Source organism: Cucurbita pepo, chromosome 1 (assembly GCF_057944985.1).
Source record: "Cucurbita pepo subsp. pepo isolate OVF chromosome 1, ASM5794498v1, whole genome shotgun sequence".
In the NCBI taxonomy this organism is placed as follows: Eukaryota; Viridiplantae; Streptophyta; class Magnoliopsida; order Cucurbitales; family Cucurbitaceae; genus Cucurbita; species Cucurbita pepo.
In genome coordinates this window covers 8,870,963-8,892,065 of record NC_141798.1, presented here as the reverse complement: position 1 = coordinate 8,892,065, position 21,103 = coordinate 8,870,963, and the positions used below count along the sequence as shown (strand labels likewise).

General features: G+C 36.1%; 3 protein-coding genes across 5 annotated transcripts; 1 reads left to right on the top strand and 2 right to left on the bottom strand.

Annotated features, from left to right (window-relative positions):
• Positions 1 to 787: 787 nt before the first annotated feature.
• LOC111777273 (putative ABC transporter C family member 15) lies at positions 788 to 6,943 on the bottom strand. Its single transcript, XM_087124798.1, has 10 exons — positions 5,835 to 6,943; positions 4,312 to 5,741; positions 4,148 to 4,234; positions 3,287 to 3,889; positions 3,019 to 3,183; positions 2,585 to 2,879; positions 1,985 to 2,505; positions 1,843 to 1,906; positions 1,522 to 1,761; positions 788 to 1,438 (listed from the first exon to the last, which is right to left on the bottom strand). Exons 1-10 carry the CDS (start codon positions 6,661 to 6,663, stop codon positions 1,329 to 1,331), a joined length of 4,344 nt encoding a protein of 1,447 aa, XP_086980924.1. The 5' UTR covers positions 6,664 to 6,943; the 3' UTR covers positions 788 to 1,328.
• A 7,366-nt stretch (positions 6,944 to 14,309) lies between these two features.
• On the top strand, positions 14,310 to 16,447 carry LOC111795967 (mitotic spindle checkpoint protein MAD2). 2 transcript variants are annotated; one of them, XM_087128185.1, is made up of 7 exons: positions 14,310 to 14,643; positions 14,752 to 14,767; positions 14,869 to 14,999; positions 15,100 to 15,220; positions 15,301 to 15,404; positions 15,833 to 15,981; positions 16,060 to 16,447. In XM_087128185.1, exons 1-7 carry the CDS (start codon positions 14,571 to 14,573, stop codon positions 16,114 to 16,116), a joined length of 651 nt encoding a protein of 216 aa, XP_086984311.1. In that variant the 5' UTR covers positions 14,310 to 14,570; the 3' UTR covers positions 16,117 to 16,447. The 2 variants fall into 2 exon arrangements, with proteins under 2 accessions (XP_086984311.1, XP_023534396.2); XM_023678628.2 differs by having other exon boundaries at positions 14,319 to 14,643; positions 15,860 to 15,981.
• A 110-nt stretch (positions 16,448 to 16,557) lies between these two features.
• On the bottom strand, positions 16,558 to 20,158 carry LOC111795955 (F-box protein SKIP14). Of its 2 annotated transcripts, XM_023678616.2 has the most exons (3): positions 18,303 to 20,158; positions 17,938 to 18,230; positions 16,558 to 17,845 (listed from the first exon to the last, which is right to left on the bottom strand). In XM_023678616.2, exons 1-3 carry the CDS (start codon positions 19,492 to 19,494, stop codon positions 17,345 to 17,347), a joined length of 1,986 nt encoding a protein of 661 aa, XP_023534384.2. In that variant the 5' UTR covers positions 19,495 to 20,158; the 3' UTR covers positions 16,558 to 17,344. The 2 variants fall into 2 exon arrangements, with proteins under 2 accessions (XP_023534384.2, XP_023534374.2); XM_023678606.2 differs by having other exon boundaries at positions 17,938 to 20,158.
• Between the last annotated feature and the right edge of the window lie 945 nt (positions 20,159 to 21,103).

The window sequence follows — 21,103 nt, the reverse complement described above, 5'->3', positions numbered from 1 at the left end:
TCTAAAATATATAAATGTTTCTATAAAATGATTAGATATGTTTATCTCTAAAATATCTAAATCTCTTCAAATATTTAATCATTTATTCTAAGAATATATAAACGTTTTTTCTTAAAATAATTAGATATCTTTATTCCTAAAATATATAAATGTTTTTCCTAAAATAATTAGATATTTTTATACCTAAAATATTTAATCATTTATTTCTAAAATATATAAATGTTTTTCCTAAAATAATTAGATATCTTTATTCCTAAAATACTTAAATCAGGCGGTGTTAGTCCGGCCGGTGTTAGTCCTGGTCTAACTTCTATTGATGAGACGGGTGTTGGTCCCGAATGGTCTAATTTCTATTGATGAGAGATTCTAGGACTCTCGCCCAATGTCCTCCTCTCTCTCAATTGAAATTTGTCTCATTAGAATGTTATAATCCATATAGGGGATCTTTCAATGGAGAAGATCTGTCAACCTAAGATGAGGAGAAGAGTCTTATTTAGTTATTCAGTTAAAGATTCGTTACTGTAACATATAGCAACAAACATGTGAAGCCCTTCTCAATGTCTTCCACTCACCGGCAAGGGAAATCCGTTGATTTCATCCAGGAAATCTTAAATAAGCGGAACTTAGGTCATTTTCTTAAAATATATAGACGATGGCCTCGTACAATTATTGGGTTTAACCCTATTGGACTAATGATGATATTTTAACCGCTTTAACCATTCATTCGAAGCATGTTGAACCAGTTTTCTGGTCTCACCCGACCAAGAAGAATGGAGCGATCAAGGAATATCATCAACTGCTCTGTGGCATAAAAATTTTATTATGGTGAAATGAAACATGCTTTCAATTACATCAAAACAACAATAAGAGGGGAAGACTATGGTTAATACCTAAGGCTCTGTATCTATCTCATCAAGTAGAGAGCTTGTCAATCTATTTGCTTGTGTTAGTGAAAGAGGGATTGATTGAATAATTGATGAGATGATTGAATTTTGAAGAGCAAGAATGCTCTATATATACACAGAGAATAGAAAGAGATATCTAGAAAATCTACCTAGAAATCAGAAAATCTGGTAACAAATCAAAACAAAATCTAATCAAATCAAGAGTAAATCAAATAAAAAACAAATCGACTCCTAACCATCAGAAGATTTAAATCAAATACAGCAATCTAAACACGTAATCTTTTAACAGCTGCTATTGCTTCAGAGGATGAGTATCAAGTATCAAGTTTCTTACTTTACAAATCTCCAGCCTATGCAGTTAGTAGCAGTGTGCAAGTCAATCAGTCATGAACTTCAGGTTCGGTTGGCGAAAGTCCCCATCGACTATGAGCGACTGTTGGATGATCTCCCCAAGAATTCTGCCACCAACTTCGAAAACATAGAAGAACTGTTCTCGAGTAATCGAGACGGCGAATCGTACTCGATCACCTTGCCTATAACAATGAAACTCATGCATTAGAATGACACTAGTAGCTTTAGTTTTTATAATATACTCATATGTAAGAAGTTGGCTTGCCTTCATCAAGAACCAAAACCAAATCATTGTCGATGACCGTCGGGATTCGATGAGCCACGGTAATGACGGTGCATCCATTCGTCTCCTCTCTTATCGTTTCCTGAATTCTGTTTTCTGTTGCAGTATCAATGGAAGCTGTTGCCTCATCCAACACAAGAATCCTACGCTTCTTGAGAAGCACCCTAGCCAAGCAAACAAGTTGCCTCTGTCCAACACTCCAATTCTCTCCATCTTCAGCAACTGCAGCAGCATTACATTTGAGTAGAAAATAAACTAAACTGAACAAGAACACTTCCAAAACAATGGGAGACCTCATCATACCTGGCGCTTCAAGAACTGTTCGATCTGTTTGGATGATCTCGGCGAACCGACACTTGTGAAGGACCTGAAATATTAAGTTAGTGTTAAGTTAAGACCGTGTTAACGTTTCATCGTACACGAAACAAGGCACTTTCAATCTCACCTCCCATATTTCTTGATCACTATGTTGTTGCAAAGGGTCTAGATTAGTTCTCATGGTTCCTTGGAACAATGTTGGGTCTTGTGGAATGATACCCAACTTAGACCTCAGATCATGCAGACCCATTTTGCAAATATCAACTCCATCAATGAGAATCCTTCCAGCAGAAGGCTCAACCACTCTAAAAAGTGCTTGAATTAAGGTGGACTTACCACTTCCTGTCCTGCCAACAACTCCAATCTTCTTCCTTTTTGGGAAGGTACAAGTGATCCCTTTGAGAACCAATGGAAGATTAGGACGGTATTGGACATGGAGGTTCTCAAGTTCTATCTTTCCCTCCGTTGGCCATTCCGGCAGCGGCCTACAATCTTCGATAACCGGTGGTGCTTCCGAAGCGATGTTCGTAAACTGAAGAATTCTTTCAACAGATATCATTTTGTTCTCAACGTTGCATAAATTCCATATCACCCAAGCCTGAAGCACATTCATGTTCAAACCATATGTGGCTGCTAATCCTGCTAAGCCTGTAGTAAGATGAACCATTTGCTTAGGTGATATGTTGATCAAATGAAAGTTTTGGATGGCAGTGACAGATAAACTTACTAGGATCAATAGCTGTTCTAGGAAGGGTCACTAAGATGACGAGCGCAAGAAAGAAGACGACGTCGAAAAGAAAATTGATCCGTAGGCACAACCATTCCATAGAAGTCGAGTTGTGAAAAACCACACGAGAATAATCATCAACCAGCTTCAGTGTTTTTCTCAAGAAACGATCCTCTTGATTAAAACAACGGATAATTGTTGCACCAACGACTGTTTCCGAAAAGTGATGAAGAATCGGAGCCTTCCGAATACCAACCATTCTAGCTAATTCTCTAGCAGTACTGATGTAATATCCCTGTAAAGGGAATCAAAAACATTTCAAGACACTAAACCTGATGAGTTAAGGATTAAAATCCTAAAACTACTTGCTTTTTGATATCATATTTGATGAACTGGTAGTAAATGAAAAGCTAAAAGTGGGTTTATGTTCTCGCCTGGTACCATATAGAGAGAGCAAGGACGACAAGGAAGAGTGGGAAAACTTGCCATGCAACCTTGGACATCAGAATGATGATACTCAACAGCTGAATGAGTGCAAAAGCCAATCCTCCTAATCTATAAGGGATATCTGTATCCAAGGTGCTTTGATCAGTAGATGACTGCATCATAGAGAAGATGAAAAGGGGGGGTTAACATTATTGACATAATGCAAAATATTAATAGACGTGACGATAACAAACACGTTGAGGAGAAGGTAATAACCCGGTTAAGGATTTGGCTCGAAGGTTTGGCATCAAAAAATGAAATAGGTGCTGCAAATATTGATGTCACCATTCCAAGAAACATTCGTTGTGCAGTCTCGATAGCGATGGTTGCCATAAAAACGGCGCGGCCTAATATAAAGATGGAGCTCCCACCGGACATCAAAATGAACGTCACGAGAAACTGTTTTCTGCTGACCTTGCCTTCTTCTTCTGTTGCCCAAGAAATCCAGTAATTACTGCCCATCTGAAGGATTTGAAACAAAACTTGACACAGAAGGATTACAGGAACAAGAGCTCCTTTATAAGCAGATGTGATGAAGGTTGAGTACACACTCCACTTTACTCGACCGGTTTGAGTTTCCTCTTCTTGAGCTCTCACAGAGTGGCCAACATTTCCAAGAGACAAGGAAGAACTTTCATCTAGAGCTTCTATTTGATGTGTCTTACATGGTCTTTTATGATGGGGTTTATCTTCTTTCAGTGGCTTAACTCCATTCAGTGATCTTCTATGTGCTGCAATGTGTCTAGCAAGTTCACCGTTCGAATCTGATATTAATTCTGCATACTTTCCTGATTGAACAATATGACCATTTTTCATTACCTGAAAGCAAAAGCACTCGAATTCAATACGAGGCAGCTGGGGTTAGTGTTAAGGAATAACGGATCTCTACAATTATATGATATTGTCCACTTTGAGAATAAGCTCTCATGGCTTTGCTTTAGGCTTTCTCAAAAGGCCTCATCCAATGGAGATGTATTCCTTACTTATAAACCCATGATCATTCCTTAAATTAGCCAATGTAGGACTCCCTCCCAACAATCCTCAACAGTTAGACGACGAAAAAACTCGAGTACTTACCAGAACAAGGTCCGCAGCTTCAATGAATTCCAAGTGATGAGTAGCATATACAACAGTTTTACTAGACAGAAGTTGCAGAAGACATCTCTGCATTATCATTAAAGTTTCGTGTAAGAATCTTAAAAAGAAAGAGACTACAAGAATAACAAAAATGTGATGCTTACCTTGAACAAATGTGTTCCAGTACATGCGTCCACAGCACTAAAAGGATCATCCAGGAAGTAAACATCTGCATCACTATACACTGCCCTTGCCAATTGAATCCGCTGCTTTTGTCCTCCACTTAGATTCACACCCCTCTCTCCCAACAAGGTGCAATCGCCATCCTGCCACAGCTTGATATCCTGATTCAAAGCGCAGGCTTCTAGCACATCCTCATAAAAATGTTTATCAATCTCCTTCCCAAACAGCACATTCTCTCTTACAGTGCCTGATTGGATCCAAGCACTTTGGGGAACATAAGCTTTAGTTCCATGTATCTTCATTTGTGTTCCTGAAATCTGTGGGATCTCGCCCAGTATACTACAAAGTAGGCTTGATTTTCCCGAACCGACCGACCCGCAAACTGCAACTTTGTAACCTTTTGGTATTTGCATCTTTTCTGCAACTTTAATCGTTGGTTTCTTAAAATTTAGATCGCTCGCTTCCCACAAATACTCCCCTACCTCCATTTCGATCACGATATCTGATGAACTGGAAGGAGGATGATAAATCTGCTTCCTTTGATCTTCTTCTTGAATGAACTCTTGTATACGGTCAAGGGAGACTTTTGTTTGAGCAATCATGGAAATCAGCTCCGGTAGGTTATAAATTGGATCTTGTAGGATCCTAAAAGTAGCAATGGCTGATAAAACCGTGCCTGCTGTTAGAGGGATTTTCGTCATAACACAAGCACCAAAAGTAAGTACTGAAACTAAAGTTGGTGAAACCCAAAACAGAAATGCTATAACGGAGCATGTATAGAGATATCTCTTTAACCAGCTCCTTTCGACTTCTCGAAGCTGCAAGACCTTCTTCATAAACGTCTGTTCCCAAGAATGGAGTTTCAAGACTCTCATGTTCTTTAGAGTCTCTGATGTCAATTTGATTCTAGAGTCTCTTGCATCCATTATTTTCGAGTGTAGACTTTCTTGAACATTTGCTAATGGTGTGTTGCTTACCATTATAAATATTGTAGCTAACAGAGCAGTAATGGAAGGAGCAGCTCCAAGATTCCTAAAAAGAATGATAAGTGCTAGAGCTATTTGGACAGGAAGCAACCAAATCTTATGGATATACCAAGAGAAGTCTCCAATTCTTTCAACGTCAACATTTATTAGATTAATGATCTTTCCATTACTTGGACCAGCAGCATTAACCGATATAGATTTCTTGTAGATCATCACTGTAAGAGCTGCCCTTACCTGAATACCGACACGGTGAGTGCCGAAATACCACTGTCTTTGAGTAAGAGACTCCAATGTCTTAGCAAAGAAGAAGAAGAATGCAAGAATCAACCCATCACGGTTGCTTGATTCATCGCTTTTTCCCAACAGATAATTCACAAAGTTGGAGATTAAGAAAGGCCCCATAAAGGATGCTAATGTGTTGACTCCTAATAAAAGTTTTGAACAAAGAAGAAATTAGAGAAACACAAAGATTTACAGTTTGTAGAGAAGAATTCAAATAGTGTAAGCAAGAACAGTACCCGAAAATATTGCAGTTAAAACCAGAGACTTCCATGTAGCTAGAACTATAGCTTTGGGCAAGGAAGATGACTCAATTTTCTTTCTCTGAAGCGATTCTTCCAGCAAGGAAGAAACATATTCAGCTGTTTCAGATTGAGGAACAGAAGGAACGTGAACTAGTTCAAGTTTTTGATTCCTCCCCCTTTTGAAGAGAGGGTTTAGCCATTGGAATGTAATTTGGCTCCAAAATCCAGGACTGATGAACCCACCATCATCTTCAGAACAAGAATCATTCTCTTTTTGGAGCAATGATTTCTCAAGATCATTGTGTTTATCATGATAGTTAACAATCAGTGCAGTACAGCAGATGATCAAAGACAGAGTGAATGAAGCAAAATCAATAACAGTAGCTTTTGGAAGAAAATGAGGAAACTCCATGGATTTCAAGTGTGTAAGCAGGTAAATAATCGAAGAACCTAATCCATAAAAACAAGAGAAAATCCACCAAACAATTAGAATCAACGGCCATCTTTTGGCTTGATGATTCGTTCCATTTCTCCAGTAGAAAGCAATCGCAGCGACGAAAATCCACGTTAAAGCGGAGATGATCAATCCCCAATCAACGATTCCACGATTCCAGTACTCATAAGCAGCAAATCCAGAATACCAAAACGGAAGAACAGCATTAGAAAAGATCGTAATGCTGGTTAGCCATTTAAACTCTCGAAATGCTCTGTTTCTCGATTGAGGGATTCCACTCTCTGCTTCTCGTCTACACGAGTGAAGCAAAATCCACATCGATAATGCAAAAATAAACACAGAATTTACGATAACAGAAGGAATATCCATGAAAATTTGCGTTTAAATCTCGAAACGCATTGAGAAGAAGACGGCAAACTCAGTAAGAATCAACAGAGTAATTTCAGAAACCGAAATGTGAGTTCAAATAGAAATAGCTGAACAAGAGAAGAAATCCATGGAATTCAGAACAACAAAACAAGAACAGGAAGAACCCCGTGAAAATGATGAAAAACTGAAACAAAATTTGAGAAAAAACCTGGTGGATTTATCTCAGTGGCCAGTGAACATGTTCTTTATATATGGAATCGCATTTAAAAATAGCAAACTCTGTCACTTTTCAGACTAGTCTTTGTCGTCCCAAACTCATCATTTTCGGTCTAATTAAGTCGCTAAAAGACATATAATCCCGCCATTATAGTTCTTCTCCTCCCAGATGAACTTCCAATTCCGATAATACCCTCATAATGACTCCATTTTATACACATTTCCTTTTTTTTTAAAAAAAATCTTTAAATGGATTATTATTCTTAAAAATCACAGTGTTACATTTATATGGTTTATTAATTGTAAAATTTATGAATATTTTTTAAGTTTAATTAATATTAATATTTGGTTAAAATAATATATATATATATATAGTTACGTCATTATTATTTTTTAAAATCTTATCAAGTATATGAAAATGATAAATTTTAATTAAATTAAATTTTAAATACTTTTAAAAGTATAGTTTCCATAAATTACATAATGGTCCCGAATGAAATTAACCGGAGTCAGTAATGGACCACACAAAATTAAACCAATATTGTTTTGATTTAAAATTAATTACAAATTGAAGAGGTAAAAATTAATATTATTAATATAATAATAGCTACTATTAATAAAAAAAAAAGACAAAAACTTAATAAGTAGAAGGGCAATAAATCCATTAATTATAAAGTTAATTTATCCAATTAAACAAAAAAGTAAAAAAAAAATTAATAATTAATTTAATTTTAATTTTTTGGGTTCAGGAATAAGAGCTTTATTCGTAAGAGGAGTGATTTGGTCCAGTCACGTTAATGTTATGGAGTCCCGTGCACTAATGAAAGGGTGCCACGTGGATTATTACCCTGGAGATAAGAGTGGATTGATGACGTAACGCCAAGTCGTGTGACTGATGGGTGGCACCGAGTTGCCAACCCTCTCAAACCGGACTCGGCGCGTGCCAGAGATCCTGCTGGCGTGTGCTGCGAACGTGAGTCTCACGTGCCATTACCACGAGGTAATTTTTTTTTAAAAAAAGATAAAAAGTTATTAAACTTTTGGCTTTTGATGGCTAATTAGTAATTTCATCTTAAATAATCTTTTAAGTCAAAAAAAAAAAAATCGAATATAATAGTAATTTAATTTAAATTATAATTAATAAGTTGATTAAATGCATCAAATAAATATGGAAAAATGTAGGGTTTTTTTTTAAATAAAAAATATTGTGGATTTCTATTATAAATCAAAATTATCTCTAATTAATTAATTGTGTGTATTTTAGTGATTTATTATCCATACTAATTTTTTTTGTTTTGTATTTGTTTATTTAATATAATATGTTAGTGATTTTTTTTTTTTTCAGTTTATTTGAAAAGAAAATTTAATTTAATTTAATATATATCCACAATTACCATTATATATTAATTTAATATATAATGTGAGACATAATATTTAATTTAGTTAAGATTTTGTCATTTATGCCTATTTTTTTCAAATTTTTTTGTACCATATTATTTTTATTATTAATAATAATATTATTTAAAGGTGTAATTCAAAATTGGTAGGTGGGTTGCTTGTTGTAGGATATAATTGGAAATTCATTGTATAAACATAAAAAAACATAATTTAATTAAAAAAAAGTAAAAAATTGGGTTCTATGGATAACTGAAAAATAGTCTGTCTTACCAAAATTGTGATATATTTCCAAAAAAATAATAAATTTTATTTCATGTAAAAAAAAAAAAGTTATATATATTTACGATAATAACAAAAAAAATTGTAGTTAGTAACTAAACATTTCATTAATTTATGGATAGTAGTTTTATTATTTTGAAATAATATATAGTTTTACATTCTAATTTTAAAAATTAAATGACTTTACATTTTTTTTTTTTTTTACTTTTTAATGTAATTCATAATTTTAAATTTAAAGTTTGAATTCATAGTTAATAAAAATATTTTCAGAACGTGCACGATTGAACACAATAACTCAAAAATATTTTTAAAAATAAATCTTTGTAAATATATTTCTTCGAACTACTGTAAAAAAAATAGTTCAAATTATTTCTCTATTAAATTCAAAAACACTGGTACGTATAATATAACCGATAGGTTTCAATATATTTTAAAATTTTATTTAATAAAATAAATAATAAAAACAAGGTAAAAATCCATATCAAAGGAATTATTAAAATATATTGCAAAGGTAAGTTTTTTTTTTTTAATTTATTAGAAATTATATATATAAGTGTATATATTGTATGAACATATTCCATGGCTGAGAAGACTTTTTTTTTTTTTTTTTTCTTTAATTTTATTGAAAGAAGACAACTTTTGGAAAAGCTATTTTCCACGTGCACCAATTCTAATAAATCCAACATCCTTCCGTTATTTATTTATTTATTAATTATTTATTTATTTTAATAATATAAAGTGATAAAGTAAGCAAAATACATGTGAAATGAGATTTATTTGATTGATGTGGATGAACTTAATAAAGTAATGTTTATCCTTTTGTTTTACATGAATAAAAATCTTATTAATGTTTAATAAATAAATTATAAAAAGTTTAATTTAAAGATTATCACTCATTAATATATATATATATATATATATATATATTTACTCTTCTAACGACGACAAAAAAAAAAAAAAAAAAAAAGTGATTGGGTGACATATGTTCTAATCGAACGAACAAACCATATAAAAATTGTACTTTACAGATAATTTCGATATAATTGCATTTTCTACGGCGTCTAGGAGGGTCGATAACTCTCCGGTGTCTTTAATCTTGAGTGACGTATTAAGAGAATATTTTTATAAAATGTGAGCGAGGAAATGAATTGAAAATTATTTGAAAGAAAATTTTGTAAATATCAATTGCATTAAAAACGTTTAACCAAAAAAGCTTACGACGCTCAGTCCAGAAGGCTTGATAACTATTTGGTCTCTACAATACAATTTGAGTGGTTCCATGTTGGACAGAACAAGTAGACATGATTTTGATGTCATATATACTGACATTATAATAATAAAGTAATACAATAATAGTACGGATTAAAAAGATTTTGTAAGACATGTGTATGCAGCTACAAACAACATGTCTTAGACTATGCGAGGGAAAATCTTGTCGTGTTTTTATTTTATTTAGATATTATATTGATTAATTGAATTATTATTATTTTGACTTAACAATATATTATAAATTTTATTTTAATATTGACAGCACTAAAATACAAACAACAAACAAACGTTTTTGAAGATGAGAGTTTGGCGATTAAATTATCCACCAAACCTTAACCCAATTTAATATCAATAAAATTATTGTTTTCTCAAATGAAGCGTTATTAAAAACAATCTTGTACGATGTAACGTTCGAGTAAACAAAAAGTACGTGAATGAACTAATATATCTAAACGAGAGTACTATGTGGCACATGAAATTATAATTACAAAATACTCAAAATAATTTATAGTTACTATATATATGAACGAGACATAATTTCCGTTTTTATCATACAATTATATGAACTTCGAAGTTAAACATGTTTGGCTGGGAGTAATCCTATGTTAGGTAACGGTTTAATAAATTTCCTAGGAATCATGTAGAATCTAGATTTCAAATCTAGTAGGAGAATGTCAAGACCCTCAATTGTTGAATCTAGATTTCAAATCCTAATTCTATTATGCAATATTAGAACTCGTTCAAGTCAAATAGGTGACATATGTTGTGTCGTAATGTGATGTCCCACATTGGTTGGGGAGGGGAACAAATCACCCCTTATAAGGGTGTGGAAACCTTCCCCTAGCAGACGTGTTTTGAAGCCTTGAGGGGAAGCCCGAAAAGGAAAGCCCAAAGAGGACAATATCTGCTAGCAGTGGATCTGAGTCGTTACAAATGGTATCAGAGCCAGTCACTGGACGATGTGCCGGCGTTGCTGTTAAGGACGCTGAAGAGGAAGTAGGCAGCAGAGAGAGGAGAAAGACAAGAAAAAGAGGATTTGGGGGCGGTCCCACATCGATTGGATAAAGGAACGAGTGCTAACGAGGACGCTGGGCCCGAAGGGGGGTGGATTGTGATGTCCCACATTGGTTGGGGAGGAGAACAAATGGAGAACAAATCACCCTTTATAAGCGTGTGGAAACCTTCCCCCTAACAGATGGCTTTTAAACAAACTAAATGAGAGTTAATAACCAAAATAAATGAAAATATAAACATTAAGGGTTATGAACTAAATAAGAGTTACGAAAATACATCTTCTCGACAACTTACAACAACATAGTCATATCGCAGAAGAAGTAGGGAAATATCAAGACTCTCAATTGTTGAATACTAAGTTATGTCGTAGAAGTAGGGAAATGTCAAGACTCTCGGGGATGTCAAATAAGTAACGTAGTCATGTCGTAAGAGAAGCTGGAAAATGTCAAAACCTTGATCGTTTCCAAATCATAAAATCCCCGAGTATTAAAAGTTGAAACGTAACTAAAATAAATGAAAACATAATGTCGACATTATAATGAATGAAGGGTTGAATGAAGAAAGAATGACAAGGAAAGGAAGGCAGCAGCCCCACCACGGCGACAGGCAACAGGCAACAGGCGACAGGCGACAAGCGACAAGCGACAAGCGACAAGCCACGCCTGCCCTTAACACCGCCTTCCTAACAATTTGCTTTGGAAAAGCGTCTCACTCGCGCAGATTTTTGTTTGGCATTGGCCATCAAAATGACAATAACAATACAGAATCTTCGCTCCCCACTATCCTTAAAAAAAAGGGTCTCATAGGGAATCTTTTCTCCTTTTTTTTTTTTTTTTTTTTTTTTTTAATTTAATTTTTTTTTATTTCAATTCCACTTTTGACGTGGCAGCCATCTCAATAATCCACATCCACATTCCCACCACTTCACTGTCATACTACGGCCATGTCACCCAGCTGTTTCACACTCACACCACCCACCTTATTCCACGTCATACTGTTCCTAATGCTTTTGATTCTCTGTGTTTTTTTTTTCTTTTTCAAAAGACTTCCTTTTACAAACCTTTATTGCAATAATTATTATTATTATTATTATTATTATTGTTTAAAGTTAGTCAATTTTTGCGACTTTTTGTTACTATTTTAATGATGAGTAAGCCCTTGAGCAAGATCGAATCAGAAATACGTCATTCACCATTAATACATAGGTGTGAATTTCATAGCGCTTGTGAATTAGAAAAATTAATTACTAAGGCGGAAGGCTCGTGCAGGTATTTTTACATCTAAGGCGGAACGCTCTCTTACCAGTGTATTTTTACATCTCACAACTTTGACAAATCGCTTAGCCCCATTTTTACCTATTGATTCTAGTATCATAGGCGATCGAACCTAGCTAAACTTGATCAAGGGTCCTAACCGAGTCCGACTGACCCTTCATTCTAAAGGAAAGTGAAGATTTTATTACTATTATTTATTTTTAATGAAGTATAAAACATTGGGTAAGAAGTTAATTGGGATTTACGAGGAGTGACATGTTAAAAGATCCTCACTGGCCCAATAAGATCAAACCCATAATTGCATGAGCCCATTAGATGAATAGTGCGGGTTATTCACGTTTCATTTGATGGTCAGAGGCAAATTGAAAACTAAGCAGTGGTAATTCTAAGGATTCCCGAGGGGAAAAATAGAGATGTCTCCTACGTTACCCGTAATATGTGGAAGTATCGACGTAATTTCATAGAGTCATTCGGTCTGAATGCTACATGAAGAACATAAGCCAGATGAAGGAACGGGAAGACCTAGGATGTAGAAGATCATAACATGAGTGATTCGGCGGATTTGGATTCCTATATATCCACTCATGTGGTACTTCATTGGATGATATATATAAGATCCATATGTATAGATATCATCATCTACATCCAGAAAGCCGTATGCTTTGGAAGAAGCTTGTACAGTTTGGGAAAGGGTTTTGATTGATATTACTGAGATTGTACATAAGCCAGATGCTTTGGAGTGTAGTGGGATTTTATATATTGTCTTATAATCTTTTTTTTTTTATTGATCTTAATACAGAATGAGTGTTTCCACAAAAGAGCTGGTTCAAATAGTATGATATTCGAGCTTGTGATAAATTGTTGGATCACTTGAAACTCTTAAATGTTTTGTGGTTGCGGGTCTACTTGATCTCCCACGTTATAAGCGATTTTTTGTGATTATTAGTAAGTGAGTTTCTTCATGTTGTGAATAGTTCGTGATTCTGCAAGTTCTGTATTGAAAACTAGGTTGTTTGATATTATTGAGGTACTACTAACACGATGGGTGATCTCTAAGTCGTCGGAGGAATCAAGAAACTTAATAGAAATAACTATAACATATGGGCAACATATATGATGTCCGTCCTATCTAGAAGGACAAGATCTTTAAAAGGTTGTTGGCAGAAGCGAAATTACGTAATGGTCTTCAGTGTTTGCGTTGAAGACCATATTTGAAGAAAAGACGTCAGAGCACATTTGAGATGACAAAACACCCAAAGAAGCATGAAATACGTTTGTGACGCTTTTCTCAAATAAGAACGATACGATGTTACAATTTTGGAGAACAAGCTATTGTTAGTCTCACAACGCGACATGACGATTACTCTATACTTCTAAAGAGTCAAGTCGTCAAGTCAAGTCGACATGACGATTACTAGATTGAAAGTCCATCGTCAGAGAAGCTCAAATGAAGAGGGTCATCATTTACGAATTGCAACCCGAATATAAAAAGTTTGTTATTAATGTACAAAGATGGTCAGCTCAACCATCACTTTGAGAGTTTTAAAATTTTGTTAATCAGCCAATAATCCATGGCTAAGAAAATGGATACAAAAGTGCTGCAAACAAAGGAAAAAGTTACCAAGAAATAGCACAACCTTAGAGAGATCAAAAGAACAATAACGAGAGTTATCAAAGGAAGAGATTTGGAGGCATTTGCTACAATGTAGAAATAACTGCCACATGTCTAAGAATTGTTGGTTTAAGAAAAAGTCGAAAATTAGGTACTAGATGTCTTGAAAGAAGATGAGCTGACATGTACGATGATGGAAGAGCATATTGACTGAATTATTGATTCAGGATGCTTTATTTTGGTCATTAATAAAAATTTTGGGAAATTTTTAATTTTTTAATTTTTGTTAAAATTAGAACATGAATTTAGAATAAATAATTTAAAAGGAAAAAAATCTCTATTTTTAAACTGATTTGAACTTTAAATAGAATTTTTAATTTAATATATTTAATAGTGATATGATATCAATATAATTTTTAGAGATTTCAGGAGGAGGGCAATTTGGGAATATAGGAAGATGGTTCCCGGCCCAAATTCGTACCGTTAAAGGCGTTAACGGAGGTAACGCTAATATTAAAAAATAGACAACGGCGAAAATTTAAAAATGTTACCGTTGATTTTTGGATGGATCCAAACAGGGAATTAGCCGTTGCCTTTCCACTCGAGGTTCTCTAGGAGACGGAACCCTTCATCTTTTAGTCTCCTCCTGCGATTCGGAGTTCTCAAATTTCCTCAGATCCACTCGTTTTTCTCTTTGTCAATTTGATCACTCGATCGATTTCACTTTCCAATTTGGTTACCCCTGTATCGATTAGAAGCCCTAAATCCGATCCTCGTCTTAGAATCGAAGAAATACAGGAACAATTCTTGTTGTTTCAGAAGAGATTTGAAGAAGATTTGTTGGAATGGCTTCGAAAACAGCGTCCAAAGACATCATCACTCTTCGCGGTTCTGCGGCGATTGTCAGCGAGTTCTTCGGTATGTTATGCTTTAGTGCCTTCTGAAACCCTATTTACTTCTGGCGATTATCGATGAATATCCTTGGCTGATTAGTTCTTTTTCGTTGTCCTGAAATTTATCATTTAGGGTATGCTGCTAATAGGTATGAATTCTGGATGCGCTTTCTCTGATCTTATATTTGTTTTGCGATCATGTAAATTTGCATTTTGTCGCTTACAAGCGATGTCGATTGTAAATGTGTAGCATCTTGTACAATCGTGGACTTTATCCTGAAGAAAGTTTTGCAAGGGTGAAGAAATATGGACTTCCAATGTTGCTTACTCAAGATGAAGGTGTTAAGACCTTCATTTCTAATCTTACTGCTCAGCTTTCTGGTAAGTTCCCCTTCTCTAAATGAAAGATTTGTATGCTTTTTGTTACTTTCCCGAGAAGTGTATTTATTGAGAAGTTTTTGAATCGTGAAATTGGTTTTAGAATGGCTGGAAGCTGGGAAGCTGCAAAGGGTTGTGCTGGTTATAATGAGCAAAGCCAACAATGAGGTGCTTGAGAGGTGGAATTTCAGAATTGAAACTGATGGAGAGGTGGTCGAGCAAGGGTAAGAAATTCATGGAAAACCTTCTCTTCCCTTGCATAGACTTCTGGATTTGGTGTTTGATTAGATAAACATTGTTGCAGTGTGTCGAGGGAAAAGAGTGATAAAGAAATAATGAGGGAGATCCAAGCAATTATGAGACAGATTGCTTCGAGCATCACTTACTTGCCCTGCCTAGATGAACCCTGTAAGTGTTGACCAACTTATCATAATATGTGCTATTGTTAAGTCGGGTTCTGAATCCATGGGATGTCCTGAAGTCATTATGCAGAACCTTACAGGCGTTGCTTTAAGCATATCATTTTCTTGCCCAGCCTAGATGATGAACCCTTTATGTGTAGGCAAAATTACCACGATGTGTCATTTGAAAATCATGGGATGCCATATAATTATCATGTCATCATGAAATCAATACTAGCCAACTAGAACATAGCTTGAATGGTTGGGCATGTGTCACTTTCTTATGGGATCTATGTTCTAATCATTCCCCTTGTTTGCATTCTAAAAAGAAATCATTAGCTTATTATAATGATTCGTGAGTGTTTTAAAAAGATTATCGAGATGTTTGAGCTCTTTTGCTTTTTGGACGATATTGATCCAAGATGCTCAATCAAGGTGCTCTTGATGTTTTTGTTGTGTCAGGTGTATTTGATGTGTTAGCATACACAGATAAAGATCTTGCAGTTCCATTTACTTGGATCGAGAGTGACCCTAAGCTGATTGCTAATCCACAAATGGTGAAGCTGCACTCATTTGATACAAATGTGAGGGAATGGGACTCCGAGGAGGAATATCAAAACTTATTTGTTAAGCTAATTAACTTTTAAATGATGTTATTGCAGATTCACAAAGTGGACACTCTTGTTTCTTACAAGAACGACGACTGCGACGATGAGTAAAAGAAACAAACTCGCTTTCCTGGAATTTGTGGTTGGGTGTTCTGGGATCCCTCCAACCCGATCGCTTTCAAGGTGGCATTTTGTGAATCTTTTATTCACATTTGGTGTTGTACTGTAATGTAATGTGTAATGTAGGAACAATGTTTTGTGGGAGCGAGTGGTGGAATATAGGGTAGGATGGGTTCGCTTAGATTTCTTTCCATCTGTGAATGGTTTTGGGTTTGTTTGTTTGTTGTTGTGTGTAGTTGGGGGAATTTTTGAAGAAAACATGTTTGTACGGACAAAGGTTTTATCTTAAGAACAAGGGTGGACCAAGTCAGATTTGTTCAGACATATTCATAGTAAGAGAGGTTCAAATCACAATTCCAAATAAACTAAAGGAATTACATTAGAAAATAAATTAAACGTATAAGAAAAATTGTACAGTACAACTTATGGAAATTGAAACACCAAACAGGACAGATAAAGTCGGAACTTTATAGGAATAACCCCGACTTCATTTATTTCATTATTGAAACTTCCCAACAACATGACATTAGGATCCCCAAGTCTATGAAAATACGATGTCTAAGTTGTAACAGCAACAAGACTTACCTAGAAGGAACAAAGCACACAGTGCATGGTGCAGCTCACTCATAACATGATGAACTGTATACCTGACGCAAATATCAAAGACTATATAGTACTACTGACATACTCACCAACCACAACAATGGCCAGAAACAGGACGTAATGAATGAATAAAGACGACCCAAGTCCACAAAAAGGTACCTTCTCTCCCAACATTCTGAAGTGTTGCGTACACACAGTCTGCGCCATGCAAGCTTCCAGTAGCTAGAGGAAGAAAAAAACATGGAGACCCAAAAACGAAATCATTAACTCTGAAACACCAGTTCCTAAAAGCATTATTCATCAACATATGATTATAATACGTAAGACTCGTACACCAATACAATAATCGAAAGTACCATAGCGCACCCATTTATACTTTGAGCTTTTCTCTCTTTTTTTCTTTTTCTTTTTTTCTTCGGAGTCGTTCAAAATTCTAAAAAATTCAACATTTGGATTTGACAATGCCAGTCAATTCTCCGATCATTGGCTGCTCTGGATTTCTCGCAAGTACCAATCTGAAAAAATTGACTTATATGCAGATAATAATACTTAACCAAGAATCAAGAAGCTGCAAGTCTCTTCATCAAGGATGGAAGAACCCAGTTCTCCCACCCTCTTATTCACATTTCAATATCTCCTTCCCACAATCAATGCAACGCAAATCCAGAGAAAATGTCTCCTCATGTACTGTCTCGTCAATGCAACGTCCACACCAGTCGCACCGAGCTATGCAAAGGGTGCATCCCCTGCATTTCTGAGTGTTGGCATCAGGGTTGGTGTCACCTTCCTTTATTCCCTTACAACCAACCACCGGGCAGTCATAAACGATCCTCATGTTCGTGCATTTTGGGCATCTTTCTATGTCAATGGCACGCCCATCATTGGATGAAGGAAGATGAGTTCCACCTCGATAAAATCGAGGCTCGTGAGTATTTAGTTGGGTCAAGTTGTCAGTACCTAATAACAGCTTCTCCAGTTCTTTAAAATGAGCTTCTGTTACTCCATACATTCCAGCTATACTTAAATGTTTTATTCCCGGACTACCTTTTGACTTGAAGGCCTTCAAATTATTAACAATGCCTCCAATGGTGAGTCTTGTGCATCCTGGAACACATAACTGGAGAAAAGAAGTAAAATTAGAAACTAATGAGTATCTTAAATCGATACTAAGAATTCTTTACAATAACGGTGCAAAACTATATTTCATACCTTTGCGACCTTAGGATTATTGAGAAGAACCTGGTTGAGACCATCATCACTTATCATTACGCAGTTCACGAGGCTCAAACTTTCCAAACCACCTTGAGCCTTGCTAGTCAGCTTTAAGAGAAAATCGTCTGTAATCTTCACATCCAGCTTTCCACATATGTTAATGTTTCTCCAAAAGAAAGGGTCCCCTTCTGCAGTTGACTGCAGGGACTTACAAACTGATTCAACAATAAGAAGTTCCCGCGTGCCCAGATAACCAAGCACAAAATTTAAAGCTGCATGAGGAGACCCACCTGCATCAATAGAGACGTTACTTCCCTCATGAAGAACTACAGATTGCACCCCAGAAGTTTCAAGTTCAATACCAAGAGGCTGACTTGTATCCACAACATAAGATGGTGATTCCAGATAAGGATGGCAGGATAGACCACCGGCTTTTCTCCCATCAGGCCATGCAACGAATATTCCCTTAGCAATTTCAGGTTCAATACAAAGAGTCTGAATTGTATCCACTATATACGATAACTGAGGATCAGTCTGGCAGGATAAACCACCTGCTTTTCTCCCATCAGACCACACACAGAATCCCCCTCCAGAAATTTCAGGTTCAGTACCAAGAGTCTGAATTGTATCCACAACATATGATGATTGAGGATCAGTATGGAAGGATAAACAACCTGCCTTTCTTCCATCAGACCATGCACCGAATCCCCCTCCAGAAATTTCAGGCTCAATGCCAAGAGTTTGAATTGTATCCACAACATAAGATGATTGAGAATCAGTATGGAAGGATAAACTACCTCCTTTTCTTCCATCAGACCACGCACTGAATCCGCCTCCAGAAATTTCAGGTTCAATATCAAGAGTGTGAATTGTTGTATCCACAACATATGGTGATTGAGGATCAGTAAGGCAGGTTAAACCATCTGCTTTTATCCCATCAGACCACGCACCGAATCCATCCCCAAAAAATTCAGGTTCAGTACCAAGAAACTGAATTGTATCTTGACCATATGGTGACTTAGGCTCAGAACGACAGGATACACCACCTGCTTCTCTCTTATCTGACCACGCACCAAATGCCCTCAGCTCACTCGAACTATGAGGAATTCCTTCGTTTCCAAGGGGAGACGCCTGGAACCTAAAAGCATTGTTCCAAAGGTAGTTCAATTCAGCAAAAAGCCGATTACTCCCATCAACTGGGACTGTCTCATCTCCTCCATATCCACCACCATAGTCTACATTCAGATCGTCAAGCCAGCCTGTGATTGCTGTAAAAGTGGTACTTATATCCATACCAAATGGATCTGAAGGCAAGAGATCCAGAATATCCCCCGGGACACAATCTCGCGACCCACCCCCTTTGCAGGTGTCCTCTAAAAAATCAAGGCAATCCACGAGCTCCCGGGTAATCAACCAGGACGTCCCATAAACGTCAGAATTCCTCTCGGGAACACCATCGACCACAAAACCACTTGAAACGCTCATCGAAGAAGCCAAATTGTCCTCCGAAAGATGTGCGGGAAAGATCGGTCGATGTGAAAAATTCAAGGCCATTACAGGTAGACCCTAACCCAAGATTTATCTATTCAGGCGCCAAGGGAAAGAAGGTAGAAGAGAACAAAAGGAAGAAAATGACAAAAGAGAGAGAGGAAAAAAGAACTAGTAGAAGAGATCCCACATAAAAGAATCGAAAAAGAACCCTCAATTTCGGATAGCAAACAAAAACACAGCACACCAAAATTTCACGGAGTTTCTCGATGAGAAGGTAAACCCAGATTGAAGCACAAGTGAGTGAACAACAAAAGGGAAACAATAAGGAAGCACCCGCACCAGCACCAAATATACCCAGAAAGAACAATCAGAGACCACGATAATTTATCCTCTTTTTTTTGTTCAGATCAACAAGACGAAAACACGGTTGCAAAGGAAAAAGAACGAGCAACGATAACAACACAATGGAATCCGAAAAGCGGAGATAGGAAATTACCAGACAAAAAGAGAAAACCCTAAGTTAGAGAGAAAGAAATGCAATGACGAAAGGAAGAATTTGGGGGAATCGAATGCCCCACAAACGTAGCTTACTGAATTGGAATACTGCAAATAGATTCGGCTGTCGCAAGGGAGAATTCCACCAGAGAGAAGATGTAGATTCGAGTTTTTAAAGAGAGAGAGAGAGAGAGGGAGCAGAGGGGATTGCGAGACGGAGAAGGAGAGGAAAAGGAGAAAAGGAAGTTTAAATACAAGTAAAAAGCGGTGAGAAGGACACGTGTCGGTTGTAGAGGAGGGGATTCTGTTTGAGAGCACCCTAAATCTGGCGGGAGACGGAGCCCTAATTGGCGCCTCCTCCTCCATATCCGCCTCCGCCTGTTCTCTAATTTTACTACTTTGTTTCTTCCCCACCGTTGGATTTTCATCTGACGGCTCTTATTGCTTTCAACGAATTGTGGGCCATCCCTTCTAATTTAGATTCAGTTTCAAATTCCAACTGCCATCTAACCACGCGCCTCTCCCTGGTTTCTCCTTCCCACTCGCCTAAATTCCACAATAAATTAATTAATGTTTTCTTTCTTTTAAAAAATAATTAAAATTCTATTTATTTATTATTATTATTGTGGTTAATAATTGAGCCATTGTCAATAATGGGTTTTCTAATTTTTTTTTTATTTTTTTTTTAATTATACCTAACATGACATTACTTGAATAACATTTATAAGTTCCATATTTACATAAATATAGTAAGAAAAGTTAAGTAATTTTAAAAAATATAGAGAGAGCTTAGAAGAGATTGTGTTGGGATAACTTAAGAGGATAAGATTGGTATAGTTTGAATGGCATTTGCTGAATTGTTTCCATGGCAAATCCACCATGGGAAGGAGGGCCCATTTTCTCATCAATTTGTCTTCAATTATTATATATACAAACAAAAATTATGATTTAGTAAAGCTTAAGCTATCTTGGAAAAACAAGCCACAAAGTGTAATGTAATGTAATGTAATGCAACTTGGGAGTCAAGTCAAACCTTCTTTCCTTTCTTGCATTGCACGGAGAAGCATCCAAGTTTCCTTTTTTCAAGTAATTCAACCTGAAACTTCCTTGGAAATTTTGTGTCTCCATATTCGAGCAAAGCAACACCCTGTGAGAATACTATTTGTAACTCAAAAGC